We start from the raw sequence: 15,862 nt of genomic DNA, 5'->3' as shown, positions 1-15,862 counted from the left end.
CACAATCCCCCAAACTTCCCTGTTTTCAGCTCAGTTTGCTGGCTCCTGTGATGCTGGCTGGTCACTTAGTTCAGTGTTTTTCAACCACTGTTCCGCGGCACACTAGTGTGCCGCGAGATGTTGCCTGGTGTGCCGTGGGAAAAAAATATTAAACCATGCTTGAATGTCGGAACTGGTTACTAAAATTTTTGAATCCCACCACTGATGTTAAGGACTATAAATAGCTCAGAATATCAGCTTTGTGTTCAGCCAAACAGGCCCAGGTTGCGCACTGAATAAAGTATTTTATAATTTTTCATATTTCTGTTTACTTACTATTTCATAATAAAGTAATTATAAAATACTTTCTTTGTGTTTATTTGATTCCTATTCAAGAGAATTACTTTATATATAGTCAATATAGGCACAGAGTTAAATTTTTTAACATTTTCTAATGGTGGTGTGCCTCGTGATTTTTTTCATGAAACAAGTGTGCCTTTGCCCAAAAAAAGGTTGAAAAACACTGACTTAGTTGCCTTTATAGGCCTGATGCCTAAGGAAACCCCGCCCCTTAATCAAGGTTCAGCTGTAATGAAAGATTCAGCTTCTTTCACAACACACTGCCCCCTACCAGACTTTGCAAACTGAAAAACAAATGGAAAACAAGCCAGCAAACAAACAAACACACTCTCAAGAACTCACTGCCCCCAAGGTTTGTTGAGACCTCCAAGCTAAAGCGGTGGAGCTGGCCTAAATCACGAGCACAGCTCCAGAAAGTGGGCTGAGGGAACTCCTGTCCAAAAGAGGGAGTTATTATCCACCTAAACCACAACCCCAACTCCAGAAAGAGAACGGGGGTTGGGGACTCCTGCTTTCAGGAGGGAAACCATAAGGATGATCTGGAGTTTTGCCCAGTGGAATCGCTGAGAGCAGGGGCTCTCAGTAACAGACCAGGGAGAAGCCATACAGGAAATCCTCTGGAGAAGAGGACCGTAGGTTGTGAACCAGAGGAATGGTCAGTAGGAGGAGCATGGTAGGAAGCAGGACAGGGAAACTGTGAAGGGTTGGGAGAAATTGGCACCAACCACCTTATACAGAGTTCCTGGCTTGGAACCCAGAGGGTGGAAGTCTGGGTTCCCCTACTAACCCAACAGGAGAGTTCATTAAGGCCTTGAGCCAACAGGTCACATTCAAAGAGGCTAGGGACTATACTCCCTCATCTAGGGCAACTGGCCTCCTGAGATATTGGACTCTTCAGCACCCTGAAAGGAGAAAGGACTACCAATGACTCAGCCAAAGGGCTGAGGTCATGATGAAGGACCAATAAGCGGGCGAGATAGCAAGGGGTCCAGCAGAGGAGGGAAACTGAGGCAGGCTTGCTCTGTCATCCAGTTTTGCCACAAGGGGGTGCCGAAGGTGATTGCCAATGCTTCCGTACACACCAGATATGAGAATGGAACAAAGAGTTTCCTTCTCTATCATGAGTGCATACAGCATATCTGAGAGTGTTAGTAAAGATGCTGAGTAAAGTATTTCTCATTATCATTTAAATAATGCTTCCCTTCACTTGTTTCCAATAGGTTTCAGAGTAGCAGCCGTGTTAGTCTGTATCCGCAAAAATAACAGAAGTACTTGTGGCACCTTAGAGACTAACAAATTTATTAGAGCATAAGCTTTCGTGGGCTACAACCCACTTCTTCATCGGATGAAGAAGTGGGTTGTAGCCCACGAAAGCTTATGCTCTAATAAATTTGTTAGTCTCTAAGGTGCCACAAGTACTCCTGTTATTTTTGCGGATACAGACTAACACGGCTGCTACTCTGAAACCTGTCATTATGCAAGGCACTGCATTTAGCCGTATGGAGTGGAAATCCATCAACTTCATGAAAAAACTCGTACAGATACAGACAGACATCATCTTCCTTTCCAAATGCAAGCAGATGGACATCATACCAAAAGGACTAAAGGTAAAAAATCCATTACAATCTACATATCACACAGACTATGCTGAGAGACTGTGTCACACACTCTCAAAGAAACTGCGAAACCACCTGATCAGCATCCTATACAACAAACAGGGAAAGATTAAGAATGAGCTCTCAGATATGCATCCGAAGAAGTGGGTTGTAGCCCACGAAAGCTTATGCTCTAATAAATTTGTTAGTCTCTAAGGTGCCACAAGTACTCCTGTTATTGTTTCCAATAATTCACCAGAGCTCCAGCTCAGTAATACTTTTACGCAGTTACTCAACTTTAAGCATGCCTGGAATCCTATTCCATATTCAACACACCACTTAAGCATGTGCCTAAATCCCGCTGAAGTCAAAAACATGAAGTGTTTTGCTGAACACGATGAGATTACTCACATGCTTAAAGTTCAGCATGGGCTGAAATGCTGTGCTAGAAATACAACGCCCAGATCTGTTTCCTCACCTAAATATTTTCCTCTCTTGTTCTAACAGACCTACTTGTTATTGCAGGGTTGTACATGATTATTTAGCAAATAGTATTATTATTTTGTATGCTTTGTAAAGAATGAGATTTTGTTTTCAAAACAAAATATACGGACTTTACAAATAAGAAAAAGTGGTATAAGTAAACATCCATCTTCATTAACTTTGAGAGGGATCTTTCAACTCCTGAGAGCAGAAACTTGCCCTGTAGCACAGTACTGAGTAAGAAGAGAAACCAGAGGGAAAGCAAAAAAGCTGCAGGGAAGAAGACTATGTCATATATAGCACTGGGTGGGGTTGTGAGTATTAGCAGAAAGGAATCCATGCAACTAGAGAGTACATCATATTTTGTTACTGTGGCAGAAGTGATTAAGGAGCAAAAATCTCCTATGAAAAGTAGGCTCCATAAACAAGCTCTGTCAATCCTATTGCATACGAGCAACCAGGAGAAAATCAAGCAGTCTAGACATGGTAGATTAATGTATTGGAAAAAGAAGGACTTTAAAAAACACAGATAGATTTTGCAATACCATTGGCAGCAGTGCAGTACATCAGAAGCACCAACAAGCTAAATATCAGAGCTGGGAAATACCCCGTTACATTCACGGGTGCCCTGGGACTCAGTGTGTAGAACATCTCATGTTCCCAATATCCACCTCGCTTTACGATACTCAGAGTAGATTATTTCTAAAGAACTGAAGATAAGAAACTGGAGATTATAAACTGGTAAAAATGAGCAAAAGGGGGGACATTTTGCAAACCATTGGTGGTTGGGTTTGTGATTCCTGTAAAATAAAAAAATAAGGGGTGTTTTTGATCCGTTAGAATTCTAAATTTTGTGGGAGTTTAGGCAAATTACTATACATTATACTGTGCCCATCACCATAATATAAAGGCATGCTTAAGATCATGTATTTTTAAAAATTTTCACTGATAAATGAATTAAAAAGCACTTGTCCTAGGCTACAGGTACTTTTAATACTTATTAAAAGCACAAATCAGTTTAAGTCCTTAGCGCTTGTAAGGTTGCTATGGTTTCAAAGTTATCCTACAGGTGGTCAAGTTCATTTGTGTGGCTAGCAGCTGTCTGAGAATTACGTGCTTTGTGCATCCCGTTCTGTAGTAGCAGCACCATTCACCTCATAGGAGACTGAGCTGTGTGACTTTTGGGGAAGTTAAAATCCTAGAGTTTTTGTATTGTAGAGCAGTAGATGCTCAACCTGGCTGTGGCATGTAGATAGACAAATGGGTGCACAATGCTTAGAAAAATGCTGCATTCAATGGCAGGAGATGCTGGACAAAAATGAGAGTCTGACACATTTGGTTATGTTACATGAAGTTCCCTCATGCAATACAGATGGCCTAGTCATTCAAGTTACTGATCATCCGCAACTCCTATTGACTTCAGCGGGAGTTAAGAGCACTCAGCACTCCATGAAGCCCAGAAAAATCAGAGCGGGAAAAGACCTACTAGGTCATTTACTCCATCCTTCTTGACAGTATAAGATGGTTCCTGACAGGATAATTATACATCACATCATACCATTTATAAAGTATAATTACGCAACTTACTAAGACATACTTATGTGCTGTGATGGAATGTAGAAACAAAAGCACTTTTTAACCAGTTACTAACCTACCAATAATTATTTACTAATAAGAAATTGTACCCATTCACCATGAGCATTTTTTAGATGATCTGTAGAAACATGAGGCCATATTATGCTAATTTTTTAAAGTCAAACTCCCCATTCATTTCAATGGTACGGTCCACTTAAAACTGATAGAATGATACAGACACAGCAGGCCTTGTGGATTTCAATTCTCTCCCTGTCATAGTGAGAAGACAGGAGTGGTGCTAGGTCTTGAAGACAGCACGATACAAAATTATGTTACAAGAAATATGTTACAAGAAAAAAAAACATGCATTAATATTTCCAAACTTTTCTTAGGAACTTTAGAATCAAGTTGCTTGATTTATGTTACATAAATGAAGGAAATTCTAGAAATAGTATCATCCTGGGTAAGGCCAGTGTTTTCCGTGAAATTGCTGCTATTACCATGTTTTTTTCTGAAATGACACTTCATTTCCAGAATTACTCTGAACTTCCAGAATCGCTGTTCAGAGGGTGGGCGGGGCACACAGGGTCACATCCCTCGCCCCTGATTTCTGCCCGGTGACACCAGACTCACCCTGAGGGCACAGGGCAGAGGCTGGCTATTGAGACTCGCTGATATCATCTCCTCGTCTCACAGAGGCCTGGGCTCAGCAAAACTGTGGCGGAGTTTCCCCTGGGCGGGCAGAGGACTTGGCAGGGGGGTGCTGGGCTCCCTTGCCATGCTGCAGAGTGGATGGCACTCGTATCTGCTCTCGAAAGCATCCACCTTGCTTCCACCCTGCTCACCTCCCCTGCACAGCTGGCACTAGCCCTCAGTGCCCCACATTTTTGTGCTGTAAAGGATTATATATTGCTCATAGAAAGCAACAGAGGGTCCTGTGGCACCTTTAAGACTAACAGAAGTATTGGGAGCATAAGCTTTCGTGGGTAAGAACCTCACTTCTTCAGATGCAAGGCTGATTATATTGCTCATGTTTGTCGATACAAGTATTTTTGTATTAATATCCTGCATTTCCAAAATTTCTGAAAATATACAGCTTTGAAAATCCAAACTTATTCTGTTTTCATTGTCGGAAAACACTGGCCCTAATCCTGTGCTTTCCCCGTAATGCCTTTTAGAATTGTAATGAGGTCTCTTTGTCTTTACCTTGTAGAAGGAAGTAAACTTTGGATTGCGGTGATAAATACAAGGACAATGAATGCACACACCAAGTTTGATTTGAACACTTCATCCCTCATTTGAGAATACTGGAATAAAAAATAAAGAAGAATGAATTAACGTTCGGCTCACGTGTCAGTTTTGTAAAGAGTGACATTCGTTGACGTTTCTGGGAAATTAAAAAGAGGATCGGGTACATTAATCAGCATATTGTGGTGGTGTTTTTAAAAAAGAAAGAAAATCATCATGTCATGAATGAGCCAATAAACCCCTCTCACAAGGGGAGCAAACCCCAACCCTTTTGCTTTATAATAAAAAGTGTTTTTACATGGTTGCCTTTTTGTCTAAATTCCATGCATTAAAAGCAAAAGATGGGGTGAGGACACAGGTACCATGGGGATGAATATGATGCAAAATACCTAGGTGTAGCTAGAAAAAACATAGTACTGACAGGGAAGTCCAAGCAGTAAATTCAGATCTAGATCTCTAATACCACACAATTCGGCAGTGTTTGGATACAAAGTTTTAATTGGGGACTCTTATTAAAAAGAAATGGAAGATGTGCACCAAAGTCAACAGGGGCTGCACACATAGATAAAGTTACACATGTGCGTAAGTGTTTGCAGGATCAAGGTCATTATGTTTTCCTTTTAAAATACTCAACTTTCAGCGGCAGTGAGCCCCTCCCCTCCGCTCCCGAGTTCCACTGCCCCTACTTATTCTGACTTCTCCAAAACATGGCAAGAGACCACTTTGTGATGGGAAGGGATCACAGAGTGTAATGTAAAGGTCAGTCTATATGTTTATATCTAGGGCCCTACCAAATTCACGTCCATTTTGGTCGATTTCACGGTCATGGGATTTTAAAAATCGTAAATGTCATGATTTCAGCTATTTAAATCTGAAATTTCACAGTGTTGTAATTGTAGGGATCCTGACCCAAAAAGAAGTTGTGTGTGTGTGTGTGTGTGGGGAGGGGTCACAAGGTTATTGTAGGGGTGATTGTGGAAATGCTACCCTTACTTCTGCGCTGCTGCTGGTGGTGGTGCTGCCTTCAGAGCTGGGCAGCTGGAGAGTGGTGGCTGCTGGCTGGGATCCCAGCTCCGAAGGCAGAGCCGTAGCCAGCAGCAGCACAGAAGTAAGGAGGGCATGGTATGGTATTACCATCTTTGCTTCTGCGCTGGTGCCTGCAGAGCTGGGCCCTCAGTCAACAGCCGCTGCTCTCCAGCCACCCAGCTCTGAAGGCAGCAGCGCAGAAGTAAGGGTAGCATGGTATGGCATTGCCACCCTTACTTCTGTGCTGCTGCTGGTGGGGTGCTGCCTTCAGAGCTGGGCGCCTGGCCAATAGCTGCTGCTCTCCGGTTGCCCAGCTCTGAAAGCAGCGCAGAAGTAAAGGTGGCAATACCATGACCCCCCTAAAATAACCTTGCAACCCCCTCTGCAACTCCCTTTTGGGTCAGGACCCCCAATTTGAGAAACGCTGGTCTCCCCCATGAAATCTGTATAGTATAGGGTAAAAGCACACAAAAGACCAGATTTCATGGGGGGGAGAACAGATTTCACGGTCTGTGAGGCGTTTTTCATGGCCGTGAATTTGGTAGGGCTCTATTCTTTAAATCTGTAATTTCCCCTTCACATAGCTCCCCCACTTCCCCAAACGCATACATATCCTACTCTCAGAAGAATAAATTGTGCATGAGATTTGTGAATGGTGCTGGGTGATAATATGGACAACCATTAATGCTACTTTTGTAATGTATGTGTCACTTGGGGTAGCATTACGCCTTTTCCCAGGAGCCTAACAGAATATGGCCTGAACTCTGTATTACATTTATCCTGTTCTCCTTTCAAATAGTGAGAGTCAATATTCCAAATAACACACAGGTAACATAGAAACTTATGAACATGAGCATTCACTCTGCCTCTACAGAAAGTGGGGATATTATTTTGCCAACAGCCCAACTTTTATACTGAAGATGCCTTGAGTTGCAAAGATGCCACCAAACGCTTTAATCTGTTTTGGCCTTTTTTTTTTTTTGAAATTCAAACTACATATTGCAAAGCATTTTGCTTCCAGTCCTGCAAACCGCAGATTTTGGAAATCCTAGCAGACATCACAGATTACCAGGTCACCCTTGCCAGGCGCGTTCCTTCAGAAACGAGTTTGGGGCTCAGTCAATCAGTTAAACCAGGAGGCACACGGACTAGGTCCCGAGGTGGTGTAAATCAGCATATCACCGCTGACTTCAGTGGAGCGATGTCAATTTACAGCAGATGAGGAGCTGGCCCGTGTACCTATAGTTCAAAAAATCTGGCGCAGTTCTATTTATGCTCTATCTGTGCGACAAAAATTCCTTTAAGGAATAAAAATAAATAGATGCCTATTCTGTAAAACTTTCTCTCTCATCTTTTATTGTAATGGAATCATGCCTCTCTGTTTTATCTAATCTCTCTAGATGATGATGAAGCTGAGTTTTATATTCAGCACTGTAAATGAAATCAAAGGTAATATAAAATGTATATGGATCTCTCTTACAGACTTTGTGAGAAACAACCCCCCCACCCAGATGCCGACAGGTCCAGATAAGCAGAACTAAAATGTGGGCATGAGCAGGGCAAGTGCGAGGGAGCTGCACCACTAAGGTCCCTGGGTAACAGCCTGTTGCAAAGCTCAACCCTTTGTCTCCTAGGCTACTTTTGAAGGAGGAGGGTGTTGGGCTTTAAACCGTGTCCACTCCTTGCATTCGGCTTGGGGGCTTCATCTCCTGTATGAGTATCTGCTGGAATCTGAAGCTCTATCTCATCTAGCCTTTGGAAGGGAGAAGGTGCTTAGCTTCTCCCCCTTCCAAAGTGTCCTGTTTGCTATAAGGAAGGAGGATGTCCATTTACCTCTCTGCCTGCTACTGATCCTCCTCTCCCATGAATAACTCCCTTGTCTACTCATTGCCGCAGCAGTGTGAAATTGACATGATTCTTGATGGTTTCACTATTGCGCACAGGGTTACTAGTTTAACTCTGCTGCTGTGTGCAGAGGCACTAGATCGGTTTACCAGCGTTTGCAAGAAGACAATGCTTCATCCATTCATGGTTTTTTTTCGTTTTTTTTTTAAAGAAGGCTTAAACTTTGCAGAAATTGATTGCTAGTGCCTCACCACACTCACCAGGGGACGCCTCCTACTCGCTTTTTGATATGGATGTCAATTTTTGAAGCCATGGGTGGGAGCTTAGTTAGAGTTGTCTCCACATACTACCTGAGTCACTGAGCTATCAGCAGCAATGACATAACGGCAATACTACAGAAAACTGGCATGTTAAATTCAGCTGCTCTTTGTAAACACAAAACGTGTCCCCTCTCAAATATAAAGCCCCATTTTCTTTCTAGTAACATGTGAAATACCAAGTTCCACACTCCTGATTCAGGTAAAACTATCACTGGAGAAAGAAAGGGTTTTGCCTGCCTCAGCTGTATAGGACTGGGCCTATGCACTGCACAAAATTACCAAGGAAAGGTAATTTTGACTTTTTACAATTTATTATGAAATGAAAATGATTGGTTAGGGAAATTATAGAGAATTAATTTACTGCAGCACAAATACAGCATTTCCTGCTGTGTTTAAATTGATGTTGAAAGGATAAAGGCGTATGTGGCATAATTGTGTCTCGAGAAGGACTTGTTAACATTTCTAGGGCAGCACTGAGACCAATGGAAAAACATTGCACTTCAGTAGCAATTTCCATTTTCTGAGTGTTTCGAAGTCATTCGGGGCTGGACTGAGCCTCGAGGCTCATCCGTGCTCCAGGAGGAATGCCAGGAAGTCACTGTGACTCAGAGAGGCACAATTCTTCCCCGGCTCCCATTCGGCACTGTGCGTACGTAGCACAGCCCCCCCCGCAACAGCTCTGCTCATTCCCCACCCCTCTCTGCCCACTTGCTCGCAACATCCAATCCCTTTCCTTCTGCATGCCTAGAGCGGTGGTCCGGGCAGGGACTGTGCAGCCACAAATGGCAGTGAGCACTCCACCATTCACGGCTGCAGAGAACCAGGGCATGAGCTGGCCTTAATTAATATTCGTGATGAGGATGTTTATTATCATTAGCCTGTAGAGGCCACAATGGAGTATCAGGCGCCACTGTGCGAGGCACTGTGCAAGCATGTAATGGAAGGACAGTCCCTGCCATTAAGAGCTCACAGCCTTCTGAGACGTTTTTGTAATTAGAACAGCCCGGCTTACACGTTTTCCATGGAAACACTTTAAAATTGAAGTGTCACACTTCAGGGGGAGGGATAGCTCAGTGGTTTGAGCATGGGCCTGCTAAACCCAGTGTTATGAGTTCGATCCTTGAGGGGGCCACTTAGGGAACTGGGGCAAAATCAGTACTTGGCCCTGCTAGTGAAGGCAGCAGGCTGGACTTGATGACCTTGCAAGGTCCCTTCTAGTTCTAGGAGATAGGATATCTCCACCCTGGGAACAGCTTCCTCCTACATTCCCTTCCCAATGCAATGTAGTCCTCTGTAGGATTAACCCTTGAGAGGAATAACTCTGAGGCTAGGAATTCCCTTAGGGATACCTACATCTTTAGCAATGAGACTTTCTTGAGCACAATCTTCTCCCTGCTGAAAATTTCTCTGCAACACTTCCCTGATATATCTGCATGGGATTCATGGTACTGGGAAGTTTCCAACTGACAAACAAGAAGTGCAGAGAAACCCCTACATGAGAAACATCTATTTAGAGGGGAATCATCCCAAGTAATAGCTGAGAACCTTTGTGAGCCATTAGAAGGCTGTCAGCATCTTCCACAGTCTGATGCTAAAACTTCAAGGATTCTTTAGCCATGTCTCTTTTGCTTTTGCCCATTTGCCACTATCCTGTTTGTGAAAATAGCTTCTAGAGAACCTGGGAGTGAATTATAATGAAAGTCCAGTGAGATATCAACCGCTAATAGGTGACATATGCATTAGCAATGACTGGTCCATTTGGTGAAATAATTTAAAAAACACACTATTTGGGATCTTGCACGAATCCATCCAAAACGGCAATGAATCCTGGTGGAGTTCACCGTGCATTTTATCTTTCCTTTCATGGTGATATCCTATTTTCTGACATAACTATGCTTGCCATCTCTGTGGAATCTACGATCATGCAACAGCAGAGGAGAATAACAGAGGAACGGGGAATCTGCCACTGGAAGTAATCATAAAGGCCTAAACTGTTATAAATAGATAGGAATTATGCTACAATGTCACAACAAATTGTGCCACTTACACAAAGCAGGTGGATTCCTGAAATTGATGCTTTGCCTTTTGTGTCCTTTTTAACAAATCAGAACTCCAAATTAATCCCTGCTGTGATTCCACTGACTGCAGTGATTTTAGAATGGATGAGCAGAGATGCAATGTAAGTTCAATGCTCCATTTAAGACCCACTCAAACTACCGAAAATAAGCCTTCAATGGGACATAAGTGGTGCACAGTCCTATTGCCTATACAGCCGGAGTAATTTTTATATTTACTTGCTTGTCAATTGATCTGAATATAAGCCATTGACTCTCTGTCCAGAATGAACATGGCTTGCAAGTACGCTGTTTTATTAGTGACCATGGGGTTAATGCTAGTGAATCTATTGTACACGTTTAATATATGTACTCTCTAGGGAGAGATGCATTGACAACAAAAGAGAGGGTTTATTAGGGAGAAGTCAGTGCTGTGTAAAAGCACGAGGCTGAATGTGAGGACACACAAGGTTTCAGAAAAAAGAAATTGGAAACATTTTGGAAATATTTTATTTCTGAGCCGCTGCTGGCTTGTGGCAGCCACCGCACTGAACTGAAGGCAGCAGGGAGCAAACTAAATCAATCAGGCATGGGGGAACTGCAGAGTGAGAGAGGAAAGCCAATAAACCTGTGCCAGTTCATTTACTCAGAAGCACTGCGGAGAGCAACTAGAGGAGCTGGTGTAGAAGGTTGTGGCAGACAGCAGAGAAGTGTTAAGACCTGGGGGGAAAGTCTGATTCTGGAGTGAAAGGCAAGGACTGGGGAGAATGAGAGCTTAGAGAGGAAATATTTTGAAATAGTCTTGTCGGACTCAAATTTTAACCTGATAAAACAAGAGGAAAACAATTAGTGTTAAATTATAGTATATAGACAATCTAGAAAATAATTAGGGGCTGCCTTTCTAGAAATGGTAGCTATTCTCTCCAGATATTATCTTGTATAACATCACTAACATCACCAGTGGTGCTAATTCTGCAATCATTGCACAGGGAAAATTGGGAGGAACAAACATTTCCTGCATGTCACTATAAGATAGTTCCACTATATTAGTAATCAAATGTACATGATGATTTGGCTTTCATGAACCTACTGGCCCCATGCATACTTACTAGATTTATTATTTTGAGTAGCACAATTGGTGCGCATGGCACTTTGCACACATGGACGACGAAGCAGTCCCAGGCCCTCAAGAACTCACTGTCTAGCTTGTGATGGCATGGTTAGATTGCATCTTAGCAAGATGAATAGCTATGAGACCTCGGTTTTCCTCAGATTATTAGCTCTGAACAAACCAGATCAGATAAAATACTACTTCCGAATATACTTCTACCCAATACTTGAAAAAAGCTGATTCAGAAAGTTGAAACTATTCCAGTTCACTTTTAAAAGAAGTTCTTCATTTTTTCATATTCTATGCCTGCTGGTTCTGCATGGGACTCAAAATGCTGATATACAATGGTTATCATTAAAAAGTCATAATTTACCTACAGTTATGGCACTGTGCTCTCTGAGGTATCATACTGAGAGCAACAGGTGTCGCAGCCACTAACAGATGCTGACTTTTTAACAGACACCTTTCTGTCATTTAGATATAATTTAACACCTTGTTAATATTTGAAATCTGACCTATGAGATGTGATGGGTGGGTTTTTTCTTGCCCTGCTTAAACTGAATTTAAATTAGACCCCAAATTTTCCATCTGGAATTTTCCTGTCATTGCTAATTGTGGAGTCTGAGCTGGCAGGCAGGTTTAACAAAACAATGCTCCTAACATAGGACTTGATTCTGGAAAATCCACATTTACTTTGGACAAGATTGAGGCTTTGCTCATATTGAGTAGTAACTTACTTATGGAATAGTCCTCTTTTCTTCAGTGGGATATTTTGCAAAGTAATGTACAATTCAATGACAGGAAGGGTTTCAGGAGGAGACGTTCCTACTTAATGAGAGCAAGGTCTGTAATCAGAGTATTGCCTGAGTCAGGAATGTGGGATCAGACTCAAATTGCTAGTAGATGTCTATGGGACAGACCCCTAGCTGGTGTCAATTGTTATAATTCTATGGAAGTCAATGGAGCTATGACAATTTACACCAGTTGAGGATCTGCCTACATGAGTTGAGCAAATGACCCTTGAGCTGTTGCTCAACAGATGTTAAAGCACTGATGGACAACAAGACTCTTCAAGCGTGCAATTTCCATGCTGTTTCTCGCCCTCCCCCTTCTCCAATTAGGCATATACCTGACTATAAGACTGTCACTGCTGACACTGAGCACTTTGTTATCCTCTGGGTTGATGAAGTCAGTTGAAATCAATGAAAAGAGCCAACACAATTAGCTTGCAAGAAACACTGGACGAGCTCGCTTTTCCATTTCCACCCCCCCCTTTCAAACTGCAATATATATGTGCTTTTGAATGCAGACAAGAGACAAGATTCAGGTGGGATCATACTGCAGCTCAGGAGCAACGTGAGACATGAGAAAACAATATTTATCCTTCAAAAGTAGAACATTTCTTTAATTTGGGGCCTAAAACAAAGATTTGACAGAGTGGTTTTGACTCAAAATAAAAAATAGCAACTGACTGGGATTTAGGGTGGGATTGTATCACCAAAAAGAGGGAATAGATCTCTATATTATCTCTCGCTTTTTTTTTTTTTTTTTTAAGGAGAAGCATCATTTTATTGACGTGCTTGCTCCCAGTTTGTGCCAAAGCAGCCTGATTCTTAAAAGTAAGACTCATCATCAAATTAAAAAGCTGGCAAACATCTTTCACTTTTCTTCAAAAGCAGGCTCTTGCTCACTAGTTCAGGGACTTGCCAGCTTTGGAACTGACTCATCAAGGAGTATAATGACCTTTGGTTCAATCATGTCTTCTAAAAACAAAACTAAACAAAGCTAGAACCTAGAGCTGTTGTCTCTAATTCAGTGGACATTTAAAACAATTTGAATTGGAAAAAAGCAGCTATCAAGACCCAGCTACCTTATGCTCCAGGCTGGAGTCTTTAAACATCAGTGAGAAAGGCTTGATATGCTCTCTTCTCAATTTATCGCCACTCCGTAAGTCGATGGTGTGCTCTATTCGCTTGTTAATTTCCTCGGGCCCAGACTGGACATGCAAAGCTTGTGCAAGATGGTTTGGAAGCAGATTTATTGAATTTCTTGTTAGGGCAGCCAGAGTCTAGGGGAAAGCACATGCAAACAGAATAAACCTGCTGGTCCCCTTGGGTTAAAAATGCAATGTTTTAGATCATGTTGCATTGCAAACCGTAACAGCAGTCCATGCAATTCATTCAATGAAACCTACAGAAGTTTAAAATAACGTCTGTTCCACTAAACACATACAGTATAGTAGGTGGCTGCTTTTGTGTCATGTTTTGTAGGGGCTTTTATGTTTGTGGTTCCACTGAACTATATCATTGTTATAATGTTTCCAGATTTTGTTGCTGAATTATTTGTGAAATTCTTAGAGGATGGTGGAAGGAACCCACACCAACGTCTCAAAACAGGGGACTGAATTCAGTGGTCTGTCTTAGCAAATTAGAACAGAATTCACAGAAAATATGTAAAGGAGAAAAGACAGTGAAGTTACTGGATGTGTATAGTCAGGGAACAGATAGTTTGGAGGGGAGGAGAAAGAAGGAGAAACTTCCCTGTCTACCTCACCATGTGCCTGTTTATATACTTTCAAACAGACAGTGAGCTCTCTCTCTACATTGGCATGTTCCAACCAGCATATGTAGAACACAGTTATGCCATATTGGTTAACATAATTCATATACAGCACTTTTCATGGTAGTAACTGCGGTAGATTTTTTTTGTAGATCATTTTAATTGTACTTTTCCATCACCGATGACGCAAGTGATCTCTGTGAAGTTTCGAAAAGGACAGATGGTGGAGATACTAAGACTAGTGTTTAACTTTGAGAACAGATGTAGAATTTAATTCCATGAAGTGAGTAACTCAACCCAGTGTAGCAATTCATTATGTGAACCACAAGACAGCAGATTGAATGGAAAACTTAAACATTAATGTCTGCTATATTCCCAATGTTTAAAGAAATGCTAATGAGTAGAAGGGATATAAACGCTCAATCGTTAGGGTACAAGACAACCTCTAATTATTAGGGGTTAGGAAGAAATTTTCCTTGTGGGCAGGTTAATTCACAGCTGCCTGTTGCAGGGCTCCTCTTATGTATCTGGTACTGCCCACTGCAGCAGACAGGATACTGGTCTAGATGGACCAGTGGTTTGAACCTATAAGGCAATTTTTATTGATTAGGAGACTCCATGTAGATAATGGAATATGGAGTCTGGTTCAAATTCAGAGCATAGACAGAAACTATCTTAAGCTGCTACCTTCTGATGAATGCTGAGTGGCACATAAGAACATGAGAGTGGTTTTAGCCTAACTACCAATGGATAAATATCCACCATTACAAAATACAGCTGTAAGTGGCAACCATTTTTGAAGTCACGGTAGAGAGGCCAAGGATCAAATAATCCTGAATAGTAAATTGCTCTCTTACACTGCATAATTAGAAGAGAAACTTTAGAACACGGAAAGCCAAAAGAGCTTAACACACGATGGCTGAAATCCCTTCCCATATTGAAGTCGATGGGGATTTTGCTGTTGACTTCAATAGGGCTGGATTTCACCCTTTAAGTGTTTTGACAAGCCCTTTTACTTAGCCACAAAAAAGGCAGTACCAACAAATTTTTGAAAGGGAAATCAATTAAACATTACCATAAAAACTTTCAGACATATCTAAGTCCCCATCTTATCCTTGGTATGCAGGAGTTAAGATGTATGCATTAAGGACAGATTCCAGTGACTTCATTAGGAGTCTTTCTAGAGTCACAGAGTTTCATGCCAGAAGGTACCACCAGAACATCTAATCTGACCTCTTGTAAATCACATGCCAATAAACTCCAACTAGCCACCCCCACACCACCCCTATCAACCAGAATTAGATCAAAGTATTATAGCCCTCTGGAGCTTAAACTATTGCATGCTACAGGCAGAGGACAGGAAGGACCGAGGTGCACAAATGTCTGAGGCCCCAGCAGTGACAAGGAGTTTTTCAGTGATATATACCTAGATAATTTTGGCAAGTGACTCGTACCCCATGCTGCAGAGGAAGGGAAAAACCACAACCAGCGTCCCTGTAATTTGGTGTGGAGGAATAACTTCCCATCCCCACATATGGCGATCAATTAGATCCAGAGCATGTGAGTAAGAACCAGCCAGCCAAGCACCTGAGAGAGAGAATTCTCAGTACCACCTCAAATCACTGGCCCACTCCGCCCACTGTTCCATCTTCAGGCATGGCCCCTCTGGTACTTCAGAGGAAGGAGAAAATAAAGAAGGGCCCTTCC

At 42.1% G+C, this 15,862-nt stretch overlaps 1 protein-coding gene across 1 annotated transcript in view; it reads right to left on the bottom strand.

Moving 5' to 3' along the window:
• ADCY8 (adenylate cyclase 8) overlaps positions 1-15,862 on the bottom strand; it is a 187,671-nt gene that overhangs the window by 43,484 nt on the left and 128,325 nt on the right. The window contains exons 8-9 of the mRNA XM_065398532.1: positions 13,467-13,664; positions 5,199-5,299 (exon numbers count right to left, since the gene is read on the bottom strand). Coding sequence (XP_065254604.1) covers positions 5,199-5,299; positions 13,467-13,664 — 299 coding nt within the window. The remainder of the gene's footprint in view (positions 1-5,198; positions 5,300-13,466; positions 13,665-15,862) is intronic.

This window comes from Emys orbicularis, chromosome 2 (assembly GCF_028017835.1).
Source record: "Emys orbicularis isolate rEmyOrb1 chromosome 2, rEmyOrb1.hap1, whole genome shotgun sequence".
Taxonomy (NCBI): Eukaryota; Metazoa; Chordata; order Testudines; family Emydidae; genus Emys; species Emys orbicularis.
Note: the sequence above shows the minus strand (reverse complement) of the source record. Positions and strands in the feature narration are given on the sequence as shown.